The sequence below is a fragment of the Daktulosphaira vitifoliae genome, unplaced genomic scaffold (genome assembly GCF_025091365.1).
Source record: "Daktulosphaira vitifoliae isolate Bord-2020 unplaced genomic scaffold, ASM2509136v1 Scaffold_2, whole genome shotgun sequence".
NCBI lineage: Eukaryota > Metazoa > Arthropoda > Insecta > Hemiptera > Phylloxeridae > Daktulosphaira > Daktulosphaira vitifoliae.
Window position 1 is genome coordinate 2,129,310 of NW_026099573.1, and position 19,752 is coordinate 2,149,061.

The 19,752-nt window shown below is 28.6% G+C and overlaps 1 protein-coding gene and 1 long non-coding RNA gene across 2 annotated transcripts in view; one reads left to right on the top strand and one right to left on the bottom strand.

Annotated features, from left to right (window-relative positions):
- Positions 1-15,942, top strand: part of LOC126898374 (uncharacterized) — a 33,179-nt gene extending 17,237 nt beyond the window's left edge. The window contains exons 2-4 of the long non-coding RNA XR_007702236.1: positions 8,764-8,951; positions 9,742-9,954; positions 15,593-15,942. This is a non-coding gene — a long non-coding RNA (uncharacterized LOC126898374). The remainder of the gene's footprint in view (positions 1-8,763; positions 8,952-9,741; positions 9,955-15,592) is intronic.
- LOC126898357 (uncharacterized protein C05D11.1-like) overlaps positions 1-18,575 on the bottom strand; it is a 30,252-nt gene extending 11,677 nt beyond the window's left edge. Inside the window, exons 1-12 of the mRNA XM_050672315.1 lie at positions 18,335-18,575; positions 18,133-18,273; positions 17,967-18,067; positions 17,673-17,882; positions 17,474-17,596; positions 17,255-17,409; positions 12,346-12,445; positions 12,005-12,274; positions 11,688-11,942; positions 10,090-10,263; positions 9,773-10,009; positions 9,033-9,213 (exon numbers count right to left, since the gene is read on the bottom strand). Of these exons, the coding sequence (XP_050528272.1) occupies positions 9,033-9,213; positions 9,773-10,009; positions 10,090-10,263; positions 11,688-11,942; positions 12,005-12,274; positions 12,346-12,445; positions 17,255-17,409; positions 17,474-17,596; positions 17,673-17,882; positions 17,967-18,067; positions 18,133-18,273; positions 18,335-18,575 (2,188 nt within the window). The remainder of the gene's footprint in view (positions 1-9,032; positions 9,214-9,772; positions 10,010-10,089; positions 10,264-11,687; positions 11,943-12,004; positions 12,275-12,345; positions 12,446-17,254; positions 17,410-17,473; positions 17,597-17,672; positions 17,883-17,966; positions 18,068-18,132; positions 18,274-18,334) is intronic.
- Positions 18,576-19,752: the final 1,177 nt, after the last annotated feature.

Consider the following 19,752-nt stretch of genomic DNA (forward strand, 5'->3'; position numbering starts at 1 on the left):
ATTAGTTAAAGTCCAAACTATTGCCATTAACTCGAGACGGCTCGAATAATATTTACTTTCGGCATCTATCATTTTTTTGGAAACAGCATGCACTAATCGCAGTTTGCAATCAACATCCTATTGCAACAACATACCACTTAATCCTATTGAACTGGCATCACAGTGTACCTCTGTCACTGCACACGGATCATATAGTTTCAGAGTTGGTTCCTCTGTTAATGCATTTTTCAACTGTTGAAACGCTTCTTCTTGTTCATTCTTCCACACATAAACAGCTTCATTTTTAAGTAAATCACTTATCAGTTTAACCTTCTCTGCATATTTGCGAATAAACCGGCGGAAGAAACCCGTTAAACCCAAAATTAAAACCCAACCCAACCCGTTAAACCCATCATGCTTACTTTTTGATGTAGGAAAATCTTTTACAGCGTTAAGTTTATTTCGTCCCGGTTTAATATCAACAGTACTAATATTAAAACCTAAATATGTCACTTCTTTGCATCCAAAGTGGCACTTACGGAATTTTAGTGTTAACTTTCCCTTTTTCAATTCTGTGAACACTAATCTTAATCGTCTCATCATATCACTAAAATCAAATGCTGGTACTAATACATCATCCATGTACCATACTGCTATTTTATTTCTTAGATGTCCCATCATTTGTTGCATTAACTTGCAAAATTTATATGGTGCATTTGCTAACCCAAACACCATTCTCTCGAATTGACTAGTCTCTGTACCTGTTATGAACGCAGTTTTTCTTTTGCAGCTTCAGTCAACGGCACCTGCAGATAACCAGCTGACAAATCTAATGTTGTAAATAAAGTAGATCCGCACAGTGCTTCTAACTGATCATCTATATTTGGCGTAGGAAAAATTTTTTTGACCGTCTGAGCATTTAATCTCCTGCAATCTATCACAAGACGTTGTTCTCCATCTTTCTTTGGCACAAGTAGAATTGGTGATGCATAAGGTGACATAGTTTCAGTCACTAACCCTTCATCTTTCCATTCTTGTACTATGGAGTCAATTGTTGTCCTTTCTGAAGCGCTGACTCTATACGGCTTGCTTACCACTGGCAAAATTGTATCCACAATGTCCATAGTCAAGTAACTAGTACACCCTAACTCTTGTAAACTAAACGCAAAGCATATTCGGAACTCATTTAGCAAATTAACAAGTTCGTTTACTTGTCTCTGGTTGAAATTAGAATTATAGTTGACCATGTCCATAGTAATTTCTTCTAGACCGCCATCCTTCTGAAATTAGTACTTCTTGATTTTTTACCTCCATGCTGTCATCAATGGTTGCTTCTTTCTCAAATGGGAATTCAATTCCATATCCAAAATGTAATCTATTGATTGTTTTTACAAAAGTTACTCCTACCAGGTCTGTAAAATTTCTACCGATTATGATATCATGGTTCTGTTTATTGTCATCCACTACCATAAACTTTAAAGGTTCCTTAACCTCATCAATTTTGACTACAGCCGTAGTTTCCCCACCACTCAGAGTATATTGGCTATTTCCGAATACCATGACGTTAACTGTTTTAGGTACCACTGGTAACTTATATTTATCCACCACACTGCATTTAATAAAAGTATAATCGCTCCCTGTATCTATTAAACCATACACAGTGACAAGTTGGCCGTTAATAGTTATTTCTTTTATATAATTCTGCCGTCGGCTATTATTATTATTTATAACTGTCACTTCCACAGATGTTGCACAATCGCGAGCCATATGTCCTTCTACCGAACACTTAAAGCACTTCCTCGGTCTTTCAGACCTATTACGCTCAAGGTCATATATTCAACCTTATGCTCCACTCGATTATCAGTATTGGCACTATCAGTGGTTTGTAGCTTACTGCTTCTCCAAGAAGCCTTTGGCCACCTATTTTTAGTTTTAGCCTCCTTGTCACTTGCTATCGGTAAGTTTTTGTGTCTGAACCACCTTGGTCTTGTCTTCTCTAAAATTTGAACAATGTCCTCTGCTATTTCTGTTTTGTTCTAAAGAATTACCCGTTTTTGCTGATCTCAGATTAGTCATGCGATACCAGGATGTTAAATCTGACAACAATGCGTCTTCACTGGTGTGCATCCGACCCAATGCATACATCGCTAGCTCCTTCTGATATATGCCTTGAATGAAAAAGTCTCGGATTTCAGCAAATTCCATATGTAATGCCCGACACAATCTTATTATGTCATGGAAATAATCCATCAGATGTTCCTCTCTTCCTTTAACGCGACGCTGCATGACATCCCAACGTTCTGATAGCCTCATTTCACGTATAAATGTGCCTCTAAATTTACTTTGAAAGTATGACCAGTTCAAAAATTCTGTCAATAAACTAGTTCTTCGCTGCTCCAGTCAAATTTGTCCGAATAAATTGTAGCCTAAATGACCACTAAATAACTATAAATATCTAATTCATATTATAAATATACCACTTTTAAATAGTTAACTTTTAATTATGTTAATTGTATAATTCATTTGTTAAAATTATCTTATACTTATTCATGGAGGAAAATTTCAAAATATATTTTCTGTCAATCAATAAAAGTAATTAATAGAGTATATTGATGTAATAGAAATCGGAGCATTTGGCTTAAATAAAATACAATGTCACAAGCTAGAGTATGACTTAGCAAAACAAAAGTATTCCTCATAATTTTAATAATGATACCAAAATGGCAGGAGAAGGATGGGTAGCTAATTTTATAAATAAAACTAAACTAAGTTTTAGGGAACGAGAGGTCACTTAAGTTGAAAGACTCATCTTTTTCAACAAAGTTAATGTAGATTAATTTTTTAATACTCTAAGAGACATTCGGCTCAAATATCAATATAAGGCTCATCAAATATATAATGTAGATGAATCGGGTTTCTCTTCAAAAGAACCAAAAGTAATTATAACTATGAACGTTAAAAGAGTTACATAAATTATATCAGAAGTGAGGGGAAAAAATGTTGCAATATTTTGTAAAATAAATGTTGCAGGTATATACCACCATTTTTTATTTTTCCTCATAAGAGAATTTATCCTGAGCTTTTGGATAACTCACTTCCTTCTAATCATTCAATTGCACATGAAAGTGAATGGATGACAAAGAACCAAAGTATTTCTGAATACAAAATTATATTACTATTTGGACAAAACTACATAAAAAGGACCTACATGCATAATACAGTAAGTGGTTTTAAAGCTTGTAGTACAGTATCATTTAACCCTGGGTATCCAGAAGATCTTATAACTGAATTAGAAAAAAATAATGCATTTATATATTATGTTATGTAAACATAGTTCAAGTCAAATGGAAGACTCAACTAAATTACTAATACTAGGTCTTATCTTGAAAATGGAGTTGACAACAATTATTTCAATATTATTAAGGTTTTAAAACATTTTGTGTTATTTTTATAAAATATCTTATAATTAAATTTGTTATGTGTAATTACTGGACTTACCAATAGCTACGAGAAAAACTACTAGAAAACAAAAAGCTAAATTACCCTCAATTTTGTTGACTTATAGTCCTGTTAAAAATCGCCTTCAAAAAAAAAAAAGTAAAAATAAAATTTAATCGTAGAAAAATAAAAAAGAAAAGCTATAAAAACAGTAAAAACGTTTCGTCTAAATCTATATTGGAAAAAAAACCGCTTGAAAATCATTATCTAAACAACATGATACTGACGAAGAGTATATAGCTAGAACCCTTTTGAAAGTAATAAAAAAGGAGAAAAATTCACGCATTGTATCAAATGTGATAAGAAATATGTGCAGGAATAGAAACTTCATTTATCAATTTTGTTCTTAACTTTTTAAATTGTTACATATATTTGTGAAATACAATTTATGTGATATCTTCATTATTTCTGTATTAAGGTGAGATTTTTTTATTTATTGATTGATTATTTTAAAGTTATCATTATGAGTTATTAAATGTTTTACAGATATATCGAAATTTAATCAATTTTTTGTCAACTTGCCCAAAGTCTGGGGCATGTTGACTAACTTGATATATCTCATTAATTAAATGGTTTTAATAAGTTTTAAAATAATTAATAGTAAGCCATAAGCTTAGAACCAATTGTACTTAACACATTTAGGAATAATTCTATCAAATTTGAAGATTTTTAGGTCATTACTTTTTTTTAGAGAGTTGTAACTTTTTAAAAAAAAGTTTTAATTATAATTAAACTTCGAGGTCTTTAACTTGCTTCTATTATGAGTTTTGATGCCCCAGGTAGAGTTTTATTGCCACCATTACATACCCTCTATTTTAATTAATGAAATACGGTTTCTCCAGCTGATAGCTTGTTTGTTGTTAAATATAATATTAAATATATTATAATATTATATTTAGAACACTTTAGGTAACCGTTGTTTAGGTTGGTTAACATTATTATTATTATAAGGTTTGTAGCATAGACATACAAATACGTTAATACGTATTAATATGTATATAGTTTGTAGTATTTAATAACAAAAGCAATGTAACAGTTTGGTATTTTATATGAAAATAAAAAAAAATACATTGTTGTCACGTCGCAATTCTTTTACATGAATTTTTTTTCATAATATTAATTCCAATTTCTAAAAATAATGAATTAATTCACGTTCCTATTCTTATTATACGTAATGAAACTCCTTCCTTCATCAGTTTCCCAAAAAAGAAAACGATTTCATGAATCCATTCCTTTTGGAACGCGTTCTTTAACAAGATTGACATTAGATAAGTTATAGTGTCCAAGAAAGATAAAAAAAGTTTTTTTATTAAACATAGATATTATTCTCATAGCAGCTGACTTGCTTGGCCGGTAGAGTATAATAATTGCCAATTATTATCTGAGTATTATTAGAGAATTTTACAAGTACAAATAAGGATTCATCTGAGTTAATAGGAACAGGTATACGTGAAGTACAGTATTTTTATAAACATAAATAGCAGCACCCTCAGCTTTTATATTTTAAGCTTGTATTACGGTGTTTGTCAACTCGATATACGTAAATATTAAAAAAAAAACTAGTTTAATATCAGTAATATAATTTGGCTACCAAGTTATAACAGGTTTTAAATAAACAAATATTAAACAAAATATTCATATTCATTTAACAATTTATTATATTTTTTATCGATTATATTTTTATAGTAATATCAATAACGGATCAAATTTTTATTATAAGACAAATTATAGAAAAGTAGTGAGAATTTAATAAAAATATATGTGTTCTATTTGTGAATTTTAAAAAAATCTTACGATTCCATTCATCGATAAAGTTTTTTTATTATACTAAAGGAGTTTTATCTAGTTGGGCTGTCAATATGTGTTTAGCGTTGATAATGGTAACATTGTTTCCGAAATACGTATCCGTGGTTTTTCAGTAATTTTTTGTGGCTTTTTGAGTTTAATATTTTTTAGTTTAAAATTAATAATATTTTTAATATAGTTTTAATTTTATTTAATTAATGAACCACAAGTGATCAATTTTTATTATATACAAAAGGAGTTTAAATTTCTTATAAAAGTCAGTTAATTTAATTGAGGTCACTTTAAAAAGTACAGAAATAAAGTAGCCTAAAAAATGTCAGGTCCAGTTAAAGTAACTATTGGTCTATGGCAAGAAGACGCACTTTTTCTAATATTATTTAGTTTAGTATTAGACAATGTAATTAGAGAAATAAATATTATGGTAATGGCGGAATAATATAAAAAAAATATAAAATAAACATCCTTGACTATGCGGATGACATAACATCATTAGGAAATACTGAAGAAGAGGTGAAACGATTATGCGGGAAAAATCTTGACTTTGTCAAAAAAGTCAAATTGTATGTTAACAACAAACAAACATGATGATGTGTCATTAAGATAAATTTATGAATATAGAAAGGTATATGATTTATTAAATTATTCATTTTAAGTATTTGGGTCACCTTCTAACACAAGATAACGAATTGAAAATGAAAATCAGTACTACAATACAGGGCTTATTTTAATGGGTAGTAGAACCTGAATTGGTAGTTGAAAACATAATTTGGGTAGTTGAAAATTCAAAATTGGGTAGTAGATTTTTTTCACCTGTAGGAAACTAGGTAAATTCTAATAATAAAATATTGAAGCCATAAATTTATATAAATAAAAATTGAAAGTTATCAAATTAAAAACGTTTTTTAACTTAAAATTTTAAGCACATATTTTAATTTTTAACAAATCGTAATGTATTTTTATTATATATTAGAAAAAAGACTGGCAACGGTATGATCGCATTGCGAACGTATAAGTTTTCTATAGACCTATACGTCGTAAGACGACTTCGTGTGCCCGATGCGCATTGTGGCATTGTGTAGTAGTCGATATAGTATAGTAATGTACGATATCGATAATGTCGTCGTGCCGTCGTTAAAACCCATTTAAAAATAAATAAAACGCACAGTATCGCAAGACACGGTCGTATTGAAACCAAACACTAATTTTATCTGTTTATTTTATCTAATTCGTTATCGACCTTTCTTTATATTCTAGTTTAAGTAATACTGCACTATAGAATGCGCATGTTGACTACTGCGTGATTTTGCTTAGGACATATAGGTCTATGGGCTAGTACTACAGTAAATAAATTCACGTGAATTACTGTATTATATACTTATTTTAATAAAAAGTGAAAAAGTGTAAAAATAAAACGGGCTTTATCTCTTCAAAAATATGTAAAAATATCTTGCAAAACAACTTCTTTGTATAGTTGGCTGAATCTAAATAAAGCAAGTTGTTCGACCCAGTTAAATTTAGCCACACAAAACTCAGCATCTCCTGAGGAATCTCAATTATCGGAACCAGTTAAAGAAAAAGAAATAATCAAGAAAATTTCAGAAAATGAAAACCCAAGTGAAACCCTCACACAAGAAATTCCAATTTCTAAACCTGAAGCAAATAAACAAAACTCCGATGCTCAGGCATTTGAACATTATCACCAAGATGGCAAGCACTACGTAAAATGTAAATACTGCAACATGTTTCCAAACATAGTAAAGCTTCATGGAACAATGACTCGATTGCTTGCGATAATAACAGATGGTACTAGATTTAGAAACGATACGATAGAAAAACATATTTCTCAGAAATATCATTCGGAGTCTGTGAAAGCTTTTAGATTATCTACTTTAAAAGTACCAGAAAAAGCAAAAGAATGTACTATGGATAAGATGCTCCCACAAATGAACGAGAACCTAGCAAATAAAATTGGTGGATTAATGATACATACATATGCTGACGCAAAAAAAATTACAAAAAAAAAAATTCAATATTTGACCCCAACCGCACATAAAGAATTTATTCAGTGTATTATTAAAAGTGATCATAGTGTGCAAGATATACTGAGCTCTAACATTTTATCGCTTTCTTTGAGATGTGATGGCAGTGTGGACCGTATGCAAATAGACAAGATATATGTTTTTGCAAAAGTCATAAAAAAATCTGGTGAATCAGTTCAATATTTCCTTGGGTTAAGTGAACCATCTTGTCAAGGTGCTGAGAGAATACTTGGTGCAATAGAGAACGCCATCGATACTACTGTAGAAGAAGGAATGTCTAAACAACTTTTTGAATTTGCCACCTCTTTGGTAACAGATGGAGCAGCAGTGAACACTGGTTGTAGAGCAGGGTTGTGGGAGCTCTTTAGGAAAAAGTACAAGATTAACTCAAATCTTCCTTTCATTACCATATGGTGTGCAGCACACAGATCGGATTTGGCTTTCAAATCGAGTAGTAATTGTGTTGGAGAGTTGAAATATATTTTTTCAGAGTTAGTTGGTTTAAGCTCATTTCTACACTCTTACAGCTTAAGAACCAAGCATCTCCAACAGGCGGCCGAAAAAAATAAATGCAATCTTTCGCGGTTGCCTCGTTTATTTGAAGTGCGGTGGTCCGAATTTTCGTTTGATTTAATCAATTCAGTTTTGGTTTCTTGGAATGCTTTAGTATTGTTCTTAAAAGATTGTCCTGACAAAGAGGCAAGAGGATACAGACTTTTTTTAATCAAATATAACAATCTACAAATCCTGGCATTTATTGCAGACGTATTGATGGTTTTCAGCATTTATCAGAAAAAACTGCAGTCTGATACAAATACAATTTTAGACATGGACAAAGAGACAGTAAACGTTCTATCCAGGCTTAAAATATTAAAAAGGGAAGCGTTACTTGGTGGATGGGTGACAACCTTAAAAGAATAGTTAGAAATTCATAGTGAAAATGAGGTTTTACTTTTGGCATTTTTAAAACAATTAACACACCACTTTTCAAATAACGCAGATACAACACATAAAAATGATGATGGGACACTAAAAATTGTATCCGAAAATAAAAACATAGTATATGTAGGTAACATGAAGATACGCCAAGACTTATGTAAATACGGTGATGACGGTATTAGTAGTACGTTTGATAGAAAATTACCAAATTATTGTAAATGATATGAATTGTATTATCAACAACAAAAATCGAATATATCACTTTTGATAATCAAAATACTTAATTTTATATTAATAAATTCATATTTATGTGTTAATATAGTTTTTTTTTTCATTACAATTTTGGTTATTTTGGATATATATATATAATCTAGCTAAAAATAGCACTTAAACCTAAAAATTAGCAAAATATGCATTTGCTAAACCTTCCGAGCCTTGATAATCACTAACTTTCGAAATTAAAAAATTTTTAAGATAATTTAATTAATGCAATGTGATTTAGTGCGAAGTCATGTCGAGTCCAGATGTGTCGTACTTCCGCAGTTGGGTGGCGTACATCTTCAACATCATCATATTGATGATGAGAAGAAAACTCTTCGTAGAATTGACTCGGGTAAGATATCCAACCATGCCGACAAGTTGGACTGTATGGAGATGATCGACTCATCAGTAATTCACATAATAACTGAGGTAGTTGATAAAAGGGTGACGCGAAATAGGAGTTTCCTACATCATGATTTCTCTAATTCCCCAATATATTTTAATAATTACCTTGTTTCGAAATTATATTTCTATAAATATCATTTAATACATGGCATCCATGACTACGATAGTAAGCAACTTCATTTATAATTTTTGACAAATTAAAAGAAAACTTTTCTTTAGTAATGACTGTATTATATAGAAAATCATGAAGCCAGTTGATACTTTTATGATATTTTTCTGGTTCGACCTAAAGAATTAAAATATTCAATATGAGTTAAAAGTTTTAATTTTATATTTAAAAATAAATTATTTATTTATTTATTCAGAAATGTCATTTTTGAATTTATTAAGATGGAAAAAATTGTTGACTGGTTCATCATTTCACAATGTCACTCGTGATTCATGTCATAACAATTCAATCCTATTATATTTAATATCAAAATTATCATGACAAAATGTTTTCTAAAATCAATTTAACTATAATAAATAAATAATTTTAAATAGAATTTTCTATGAAAAAATTTTTAGAATCATAGTAAATGTATAATATTTAATTTTTAGAAAATTAAATATCAAATGACGCCTTTAAATTAATTATTACATCAAATATGATAGACATTTTTTCATTTATGTTATGAAAATAAAAAACAATTATTTAAATAATCAGAAAAATGATTGAATTAAAATATTTCTAAAATCGTATATAATAAAGTATTGATTTTATTGTTCTTATAAATAATTTGCAAATAAATTCCTTTATTTATTTGTTTTAAAGAATGTAAATACTTTCTGGGATTAGAACATACATAAAGTGATAGAAGTACAACAGAGGAAAAAGTTCCACAAGAAAACCGTGATATTGGTCCGATTCCAACAGATGTATTCCACGAAACAGCATCTTTTTCTAATTTTGCAATGACATCCATATGGTCTAATCTTACACCATTTCGTATTATAGTACTTTGCGTGATCAAATCAAGAAAAAGAGGTAAGTACTTTCTAAGATTCAATTCCAAGTCTTTAGTGTTGATAAGTGCATTCATCTGATTTGAATCATTATAGAATAGCATTATTAATAGATTTTAGAAGTAAATAAAAATTATTCACAAATTATTTTACTTACATAAATAAAATTACTTTTAACATTGTCAATTTCAACAAATAATGGAACTTCGGAAGTTTTAAATATATTGTGTTGGTTTATTGAATTTGATGTAAAAGTATCATAAGTTAAAAGGTTTAATAGTTCAACATTAGGAATTTTAATTGACGTCAACATTTCACTAGGGGGTTTTTTCTGAAATGTTAGAACCCAAAATATAATTGAAGACTAATATCATTGTTATGCATAAGTTTTACTAGACTTAGTTTGTTATAATATATAAAATATTACTGGTGACTTAAATAATACTGATTTATAATAAAAAAAAAATTGACAAGTGATGTGTGTGATAAATATCAAGACTTTTATAATTAAAATATATACATACAGAGTGATTATTTTTTCATAACTCACTCAATTACTTATGAAATAAATATAATTTAAACATTTTTTTCCCCAGATACGCAGCATTTATTATCAATGGTAGTAAGGCAATTTGTTGTGAATTTATAAATACATCAACTTGCAATACAGAAAACATATTTATTGATAGACATAAATGATAATAAATACTCCGTGACTGTGATAGCGATGCCATAAAAAACCAATTCGCTACCTGTATTTGTAATACTTTGTGTCTTATACATGTATATTAATTCAAAAATTTGAAATTTTAAAATTTTATATCGAACGAAAAAATTGTATTAAAAATTCAAATGTCACTTACTATTAAATTAAAAACTCAAACATTTTGTTAAATTCAAAATATGTGTTCCCAATAGAAAAACGAAGTTGACACCCTTACAATACAAAAGGATGAACTTAAAAAGTATTACATAATTAGTAATTAAAGAATAATGTGTAACTAAAGATAACCAAAAAAAGTATTTAAATTATTTTTAATTAGTAAGTAATTGAGTAGGTTATGATAAAAAAATCACACTGTTTATATGATTAATTCTTAATCAATTTTCTTTGGATAACGTTACTAATTCCAAGTTTAAACTTAATATTATTTTAGCTTCGATGCAATGCTGAGAAGGTATTAATTTTATTATAATGTGTCTTTTTTTTTGTATGTAGTCACTTTTTCTCAGCTCTCACCTGACCGATTTTTTTCAATGATACGTCAAAAGATCACAAATAGTATCTAATTGAAAACTTTGCCTTTAAAAAATTATATAATATCCCTCGTTATCTGTAAATAGGGGAAATCTTTAAAAAAATTACAATTTTTAAAATTGGTAAATTTTGACATTATTTCATTTTTTTTTTTCTTAAACCTGCTATAACTTTTTCTAAACTGAACAAATCAAAATAATTTTTTAGAAATTTATAGAAATGTTTGGTATTTTCCTTTCATTTGATATACATTTTTTGAAAACCTGACCCTATACTTACCCACAGTGACGGATACAAAATAGCAACTTTTTTACAAAAGTTAATCTTTTGAACTTAACTTTTGAATATGTTTTGGAAATACTCTGTCTTTTAAACATATGTTAAATTAAAGCTTATGTTACGTACTAAACATTTTAAATTGCAAGTTTAGGACTGTTGTTAAATCATAAATGATAACTATTATAAAAAAATTTATTGCTAAATTATTTTTATATTACTTCACATTCTGTTTTAGCAATCAGTAGTTCAATAGCTTTTAATGTTAAACCAACATCCCCTAAATCTTTTTTGCGTTTTGATATTCTTTGCATTTCTTCATTAGCTAGCTCTTGTTGTTTTTTTATAGATGGGATTCCTCTTACAATAACTTTATGATTGTTTATAAAATAATCTCTTACAATCTGTTTCCAAAACGAGATATCTTCTCTGAGAAGTTTCTTCAGCATTCTAATTGTATTTAATCCTTCGTCTAACTTGAATACAAGATAGATTATATACTTGTGATGTGCCTTTAATATTATGTAATTTTACTTACATCTGTTTGACTCTTTCCATACAAAAAGTCTTCAATAACTAAACTGGCTAAAGTAGAACTAGAATGAGTTTCTAGCTTACTTAATATCGATAGCTTATATTTTTTAATACACAATCTCAGTTTTTCTAGGTTAAAATAACCATCATCACTATTAAGCTTATTAAATACTTCATTTAATTTCAATGGTATTAGTTCTTCTTTTAATTTTTGAATTGGTACATTTTCAAATTCAAGAACTATACTTAAATGTTGATTTATAGAGTAAGAGACCTTAAAATAAATTTATAATAATTCACTAAGAAAAATTAAATAATTTAAACAAAAATTTGTCTTATTTTTACCAAGCTACACAATGGGTCAGATATTTCAACAAACTCCTTTGGTAAAGCACTAATTGGAGTATCAGTTAAATAATATAAAAGTGTCACACAAGCAAAATATCTATAAAAAAAAAGTGGTATAAACAATATTTAATAAAATAAATATAGTTAAAAAAAACTAANATATATATATGAAACTAAAAAGTGAAAAATAAATATAGTTTAAAAAAACTAAAAAAACACGCTTTTAAAGCACATCGAACTAAAAAGTTAAAAATAATTTTTAAAATAAGCTTAAAACAATAATGAACGAAAAATACTAGTATTATTGTGATAAAAACGTCGGACGCTCAATATACGAAAAATATGACACAAAGCACCCACGCTTTTATCACAATAATACTAGTATTTTTTGTTCATTATTGTTTTAAGCTTATTTTAAAAATTATTTTTAACTTTTTAGTTCGATGTGCTTTAAAAGCGTGTTTTTTTAGTTTTTTTAAACTATATTTATTTTTCACTTTTTAGTTTCATATATATATATATATGTTACGGTCCAAGTGGAAAAATCAGTCATTGTATAAGTAAAAAAAAGTATTTGGCAAAAGTAACCATACAAATGTAGTTCCTATATAGACTAGTCATTGTAATACAATGACTGGTCATTGTATACAATGCTAAAACAGGTGAGGACATTGTGTACAATTCTAAAACTGGCGTTTATTTCGGTATTATCAGTAGTTGATTGACCACAACCACTAGGAAATATTAATAGGTAATCGGAAACTTTAACTTTAATCTTATCTTTGTAATATGTAGCTCGTACGCTGTACATAAACATACTAACAGTGCCGTGTTATACGTTGGTGTGTTCGAATTGTCTTGTGCGTGTTTTAAAAATGAAAACTAAATTTATAAATCGTCTGAATAATGTAATAGAAAATAAAAAAAATAATAGTACATATCTAAGTAAAAAAAAATATGATGAACTAATTTTGCATTTAAAAGCATTAAAATCGAATAAAACTAAAACTCCAAATTACTATAAATTAAGAAATATGATATTTTTAAAGTAAGTAATGTGGAAAGACTTATTGTGCCAATAAATGAAGGTTGGTATCAAATTAAATATTACGTACATAATGAAGAAATATTTAATATTCTTCATGAAACACATTTATCAATCGGGCATGGAGGTCGCAGTAGAATGGAACATAGTCTAAATAGTAAATATAAAAATATTACAAGAGAAACAATAATGTTGTACTTGAACTTGTGCGAATCATGTCAAAAAAAAGGCAGTTCGATTAAAAAGGGCTTAGTTGTTAAACCTATCATATCAACAGAAATGAATTCACGTTGTCAAGTCGATTTAATTGATGTGCAGGCGCAATCTGATGATAATTATTACAGTAGAAATCAGTTTACAATTTGCAGTGAGGCGTTTATTAATATTGAGGATGTACCTGACATTCAGTTATCACTGAGGGAAGTCGCTAGATTACTTTCCAACCTAGGAGGACAAGGTTACGAACGCTGCACTTGTGTCACAAAATGTGACACAAGAAAATGTAAATGCAAAAAAGCAAATATTTTATGTAACACTAAGTGTCACAATGACAACAATTGTAAAAATAAATAATATGTGTTTTGTATATCATTTGTCATGATAATAATTTGTGTTTATTTGGCATTTTCAGTACTAGTCATTGTATACAATGACTGATTTTCTACTTTGACCGTAACATATATATAGTAAGGCGACTGAAGTACGTAAACGTATCATGCACGAGGTATAGCCGTGTTTTGTTGGTGGGCGGGGCGGGGGAACGTTATACCTGAGGTATAAACGGCGGCAGCGGCTGTAGGAATATACAGGGTGTTCAGTAAGTCAGGAAACGGGTTTCCTGACTTACTGAACACCTTGTATAAATATATATACGTTAGGCGCATTACACGCGGGCGGTATTGGTCAGTCAAAATAAAAATGTGTATATATATATAATTGATGACACGTACGTGTGTACGGGTATGAAAACCAAAAATATAAAATTATACAGGATTAGTGTTTTCGGTGTGTGGTGAGCAGGGTGGGGTGAATGCGTTACGACGTCTAGTCTCAAGGTCATAGACGACGGGTACACGAGAATAATAGCACGTGCCGCTTGGAAAGTTACAAACACACATCACACATATATGTGAAACTAATATAAGCGTGTTAATAACACTAGTTGTTCATAATATAAACAATAAATAATCATATTATGATTTTTCATTACAATTATTTGATTAGTTAAGCTTTTATAGACATAATATTTTAAAATTAAATCTATTTATATATATTAGGGTGGTTCAAACGCATAGAAAAAGATTTATTTTTTAGATATTTTAACTTTTTTTTATTATTCAAAATAAATAATCCAAAATGTGACTTTAACGTAGTCTATGAATGCATAAATTATATAAAACATAACGCATATATATTATATAAATATTTACGCTTAACGTCCCACTAAAGCTTTTGTTTGTGTCCAAGAGTACAACAAACTTTAATTTTTCAAATGATAACATACGTAAATAATTAGCTTATTTATTAAATAAATATTTAATAAAGAAAATAACTTGTGGATAACAACTTTTGGACCAGTATTTCAGAAGTTATTAACATTTTCATTGCTAGATGAGAGGAGGGGTGAAGCTGAAAAATAGCAACCCCCGTACCTATCTCCAGTCAATACTTTAAATTGTAAATAACTTCTGAAATACTGATCCAAAAGTTGTTTCGACTAAAGTCATTATCTTAATTGCGTATTTTATAAGCTAGTTAAATATTTATGTTACTATTTAAAAAAAATAAAGTTGATATCCCTATAAAATAAGGGGTGTACATAAAAAATATTTTATAATAGATAAATAGAGAAATATTTCTTTCAACAAAATATTCGCTAGATCAAAAGTTATAAAAGATGGTAGAACCTGTCGGGACATTGTATATGCTTAACAAATTTATGAACTAGAATATTGATAAATATTTAAAACCTGATTGGTCGATAACAACTTTTGAATTAGTATTTTAAAAGATATTCGCATTTGTATAACAATGTGGGAGGAGTAGTGCGATTTATTAATAACTAAAAATAAAAATATAGAAACCCGCTCAACTCTGGTCATTATATTGGAAGATTTAATAAATTACAAAATACTGATGTTACGAATTACTCTTTTATTTTATGTCTTGTTTTTTTACATGTGTTAATAATTTTGTTAGTATTTAAGAGCATTAGAACATCGGTGGAGTTCAATGGAATCCGCGGACTCAACCCTTCAAAATCATTTTACATCCGTCAAATCCTCATGTATTTATTATTTATATAAAATTGTAATTTTGTTATATTTTAAATTAGTTGTATAGACAATCTGTCAAAACTTTAATTTATTTGTTTGATTCATTTATTTTATAGTGATAAGTACTAATTTAAACCTTTTACCGGTATCGCATGCTATATTTGGGTGGTAACAGTGTTTACCATGAATAAAAAAAATCGTCTTCAAGAGCCGAATATAGAGCAGAGTAAAATCATTAATATATTATCAGATCATTTTGTAAAATCATTTGAAAATATCAAAGATCGGAATTTCCGAAATTATTCGAAATTATATTATATTGCGATTCGGAAATTTATCAATACGGAGACATAACGGCAAGCCATTACAATATAAAAATATACAATAAATATTGTAATATTTAAATATTACAATATTCAGGGTGCGTTGTTTCTCGTCACCACAATATACTTATACCACCGGGTGGAAGAGGCTATCTACGTCATCAACTAAACTGTAAAACTTCGTGTGTAATGGATTCGATCAAAACGTTAAATACGCAATCTAGCAATTATCGTGTATAATAATTATTGTGGTTGGCCGAAAGAGTGTGCTACTTCACCGTGGCAATCATAAATGGTAGATAGAACAGCTGTTACCACCATTAACAACATCAGTCAATATCAAACGGCGTACAACCATAATCAGATAGTATCAAAAGAAAATAGATTGATAAATATTGTACGATAATATCGTGTAGGAAAATTCTCGTCACACTTGTTACTTTAACACTGGTCCAAAAGTTGTTGTAGATCTATCATTTTCTTAGATCATTTTATAGTTTGTTAGTTGGAAATACACGGCGTTTCTAGACCGAACCATGCTAATATATAAATAGTATGAAAAATGGTCTACTTGGTAATTTTCAATATGTCAAAATTGCGGTTTTTTTTTGTCATAACTCGTCAAATAATTATTCAAATAATAAACACGATTGAAGTACTAGTATAATAGCAAACAATAGGAAATTAAAAACTACAATGTATATAGTGATAGACCTTAACTATCTATCACTGGAAAACGAATACAACTTTGTATTTTACAAGTTGATGGTCATATTAAACAATATTTGTAATTTAATAGTTATAATCAAAATTATTTGACCACGATTATTGAAGATTTTTTTTTGTCAGTAATATACAATTAAAAACAGTAAGAAGCTTCACAATTTTTTTAAATAACTTTGATAAATATTAATGTAATAATTATTATTGTATAAGCATTTTTTATAGTAGGTATGAAAAATGTTTAATATATTATTTCATACTTATCAATACACATCAAAATATTTTATGACACTAATTTTAATCACTGTCAGATATCAAATAGTAATTTAAAAATACCTTAACTCCACTTTGTTGGATACTTGCTGTACTTTACTTTTTTATTTTTCTTTTTATTAGGGACAAATAATAAAAAATTTTTATCTGTTTTAATAATGCGAAAAAAAACAAATTATAGCGAAATAATGATTAAATCAAAAGTATTATGAGTTAGATTCGAGACATTGTATAATATTATACATAATATTAAATAAATTAAATACTTGTATTTATGATTTGAACCAACTGGGACTCTCCATCCAACATTGATAACACCATTGGTCTCTTCATCACATGGAAATAGTTCTACATAATTTGAAGATTCTGTTAAAGGATCTACAGTATTTTGCCATGGTTTTACATATTCTCCTCGGCTTCCCTTTATTTTAAATATTTTGAATTAAATTTTCATTAATAATAAAATTAAATATGAATATCATTACTTTTGATAAAATCTTTTGGATAACTGGTTCTAGACTATTAAATAAAGAAGAATGGTTAACTTTTCCAGTAACTAGAAGTAACAGATTTTCAGGTCGGTAATATGCATTATGGTATTTGCGAATCTATCAAATGAAATTTTTTTAGCTGTACTTTAAAGTTTATTATATTATGCGCAGTTTTAATGATAATCTTTTATACTTTTTCTATAGTAGTTGACTCTCGTAAATTTTTCATGATACCTCGTGTTTCTGATTTGTAGCCACATTCGCCGGGATACAGTTTTTTAAACAATGAACGTTTTATAATAGATTCTGCAGTATTTTCACGTTCTTGCATTTCACAATAAACAACACCAGCATCTTCACCTTCCGCAGTTATATGGTGAACTTCTGTGACAAAACCAGCATCCTAAAATTTATAAGATATTGATTACAATATACAATTAAGTATATTAATTTAGTAGATATAAGTGTATAAATAAAAAAAATTTACAGTTAATGTAGGATATAAAATATGATCAAGATAAATTGGAAGAAATGAAAGAAATCCTTCACTCCCGGCTGTGCTGACAGTATAACAAGTATTATCTACATCTATAATATATAGTATTAATAATTAGAAACTTTGCGATATTTTAAATAATTTTTTGATAAATTACCAGTCCAGGCATTGATTCCTGAAGCAAGACAACGATTTGCCACCAAATCAAGAACTCCTTTGTAAGGATACTCTTCTGATCCAAGAAATATTAAATGTTCTAATGTATGTGGAATACCATCATTATCGTGAGCTTCTGTAGCTTAATATTTCATAAAATAAATTATTTTAATGTCAAAATATATTTTGTTAAACTAATTTACCCAAAGTGAAATATCCATTTACGAGAGGACCATCAATATCACCAAATACAATAGTAATCCCGGTACGTAAGCATTTATACTTATACACTGGTATAACATTTTCAAATAACGAATGATTAAGAAGATTAAATTTATCGTCAAAATTTTGATTTAAGTTTTCATTATTAGATGCCATAATAATATCAGATATAAACCCAAAATTTAAAATACATTGTAACGTGACAAAAATGTACCGCTTCATTTTTATAAATAAATATATTTTATATTTTTAATTTATTTTGTTAGAGCAATCTGAGTGTTGCAACAGCGTTTTATATCTTCTTGTTTGATAATGTTTATTCAGCATTGACACAATTTTAATATAAATTTTGGATTGGCTGACTGTATATAATACCAACTCAACGCCCCTCCTTTTTTTTATATAATCATATATATAATTTTTCTAATATTTTGTAAGTGCTCAACCGCTCTAATCCCTCCCTTAATTGTGTTTATATTGATCAGCGTTACCGAAACTAAAATTGTTGTAGGTAAAACGTACCAGAAAAAATTAAATACTGTATATTATTGTTCAAATCTGTGACGACAGCGATTTATATCTGTTAAAAACAATATACTCGATAATAGTAAGCCTATTTGGATAACCAATTAAGCTTAATATGAATTTATCAAACATTTCTGATAAATATTTTGTAATAATCAGTCTTTTGATTCTTACTTCTGGTTTTTTTTATCGCTTTTTAAGCTTATTAAGAGCTATAGTGGCTTACTTCAAATGAGGAAGTGTCTAAACCATTGATACTCTGGGACGAGTGTTTAGCCCTTCGCCGGAGAGAGGGATGGCTGCTTCAATAACCGAACTGATATCCTGATCGGCAAATGAATAGCCCCGTAACCGAGTTTCGAGCCCGAGGCAATGCGTATCAAGCACTACCGCGTTACCGACTCGGTCACACCGCCCATCTTTATTTCTATAACTAAATCAATTACATTGATTTAATTTAATTAAATCATCAGATTCGTTAGCCTTTTTTCTGATGTATGGTATAAATTAGAAGAAGACATACTATCAGACATCAGTTTGGTCGACTTAAAATTAATATAACTATTAGAGTTTATTTTTTATTCATTCAATGGTCACAACAGTTTTGCAAACAGTTTTGAGCTCAACAATTGTATGGGGAGCTCTAAGCATTGATATATTCAGAAAAATATACATTTGTTATATTTTCATAAAATAACTACAAAAATAGTTGACGAACAAAAAAAATTACTTTTAACTCAATATTAAACGAAACATTGTGTCAATTTTCAAAAATAGCTAGCTATCCTTACTTAAAATATCAACTGAGATAATCAGGGGTCTATTAAAAAATCAAGTGGGTACAGTATTTCTGAAATATACTTGGATTTAACAC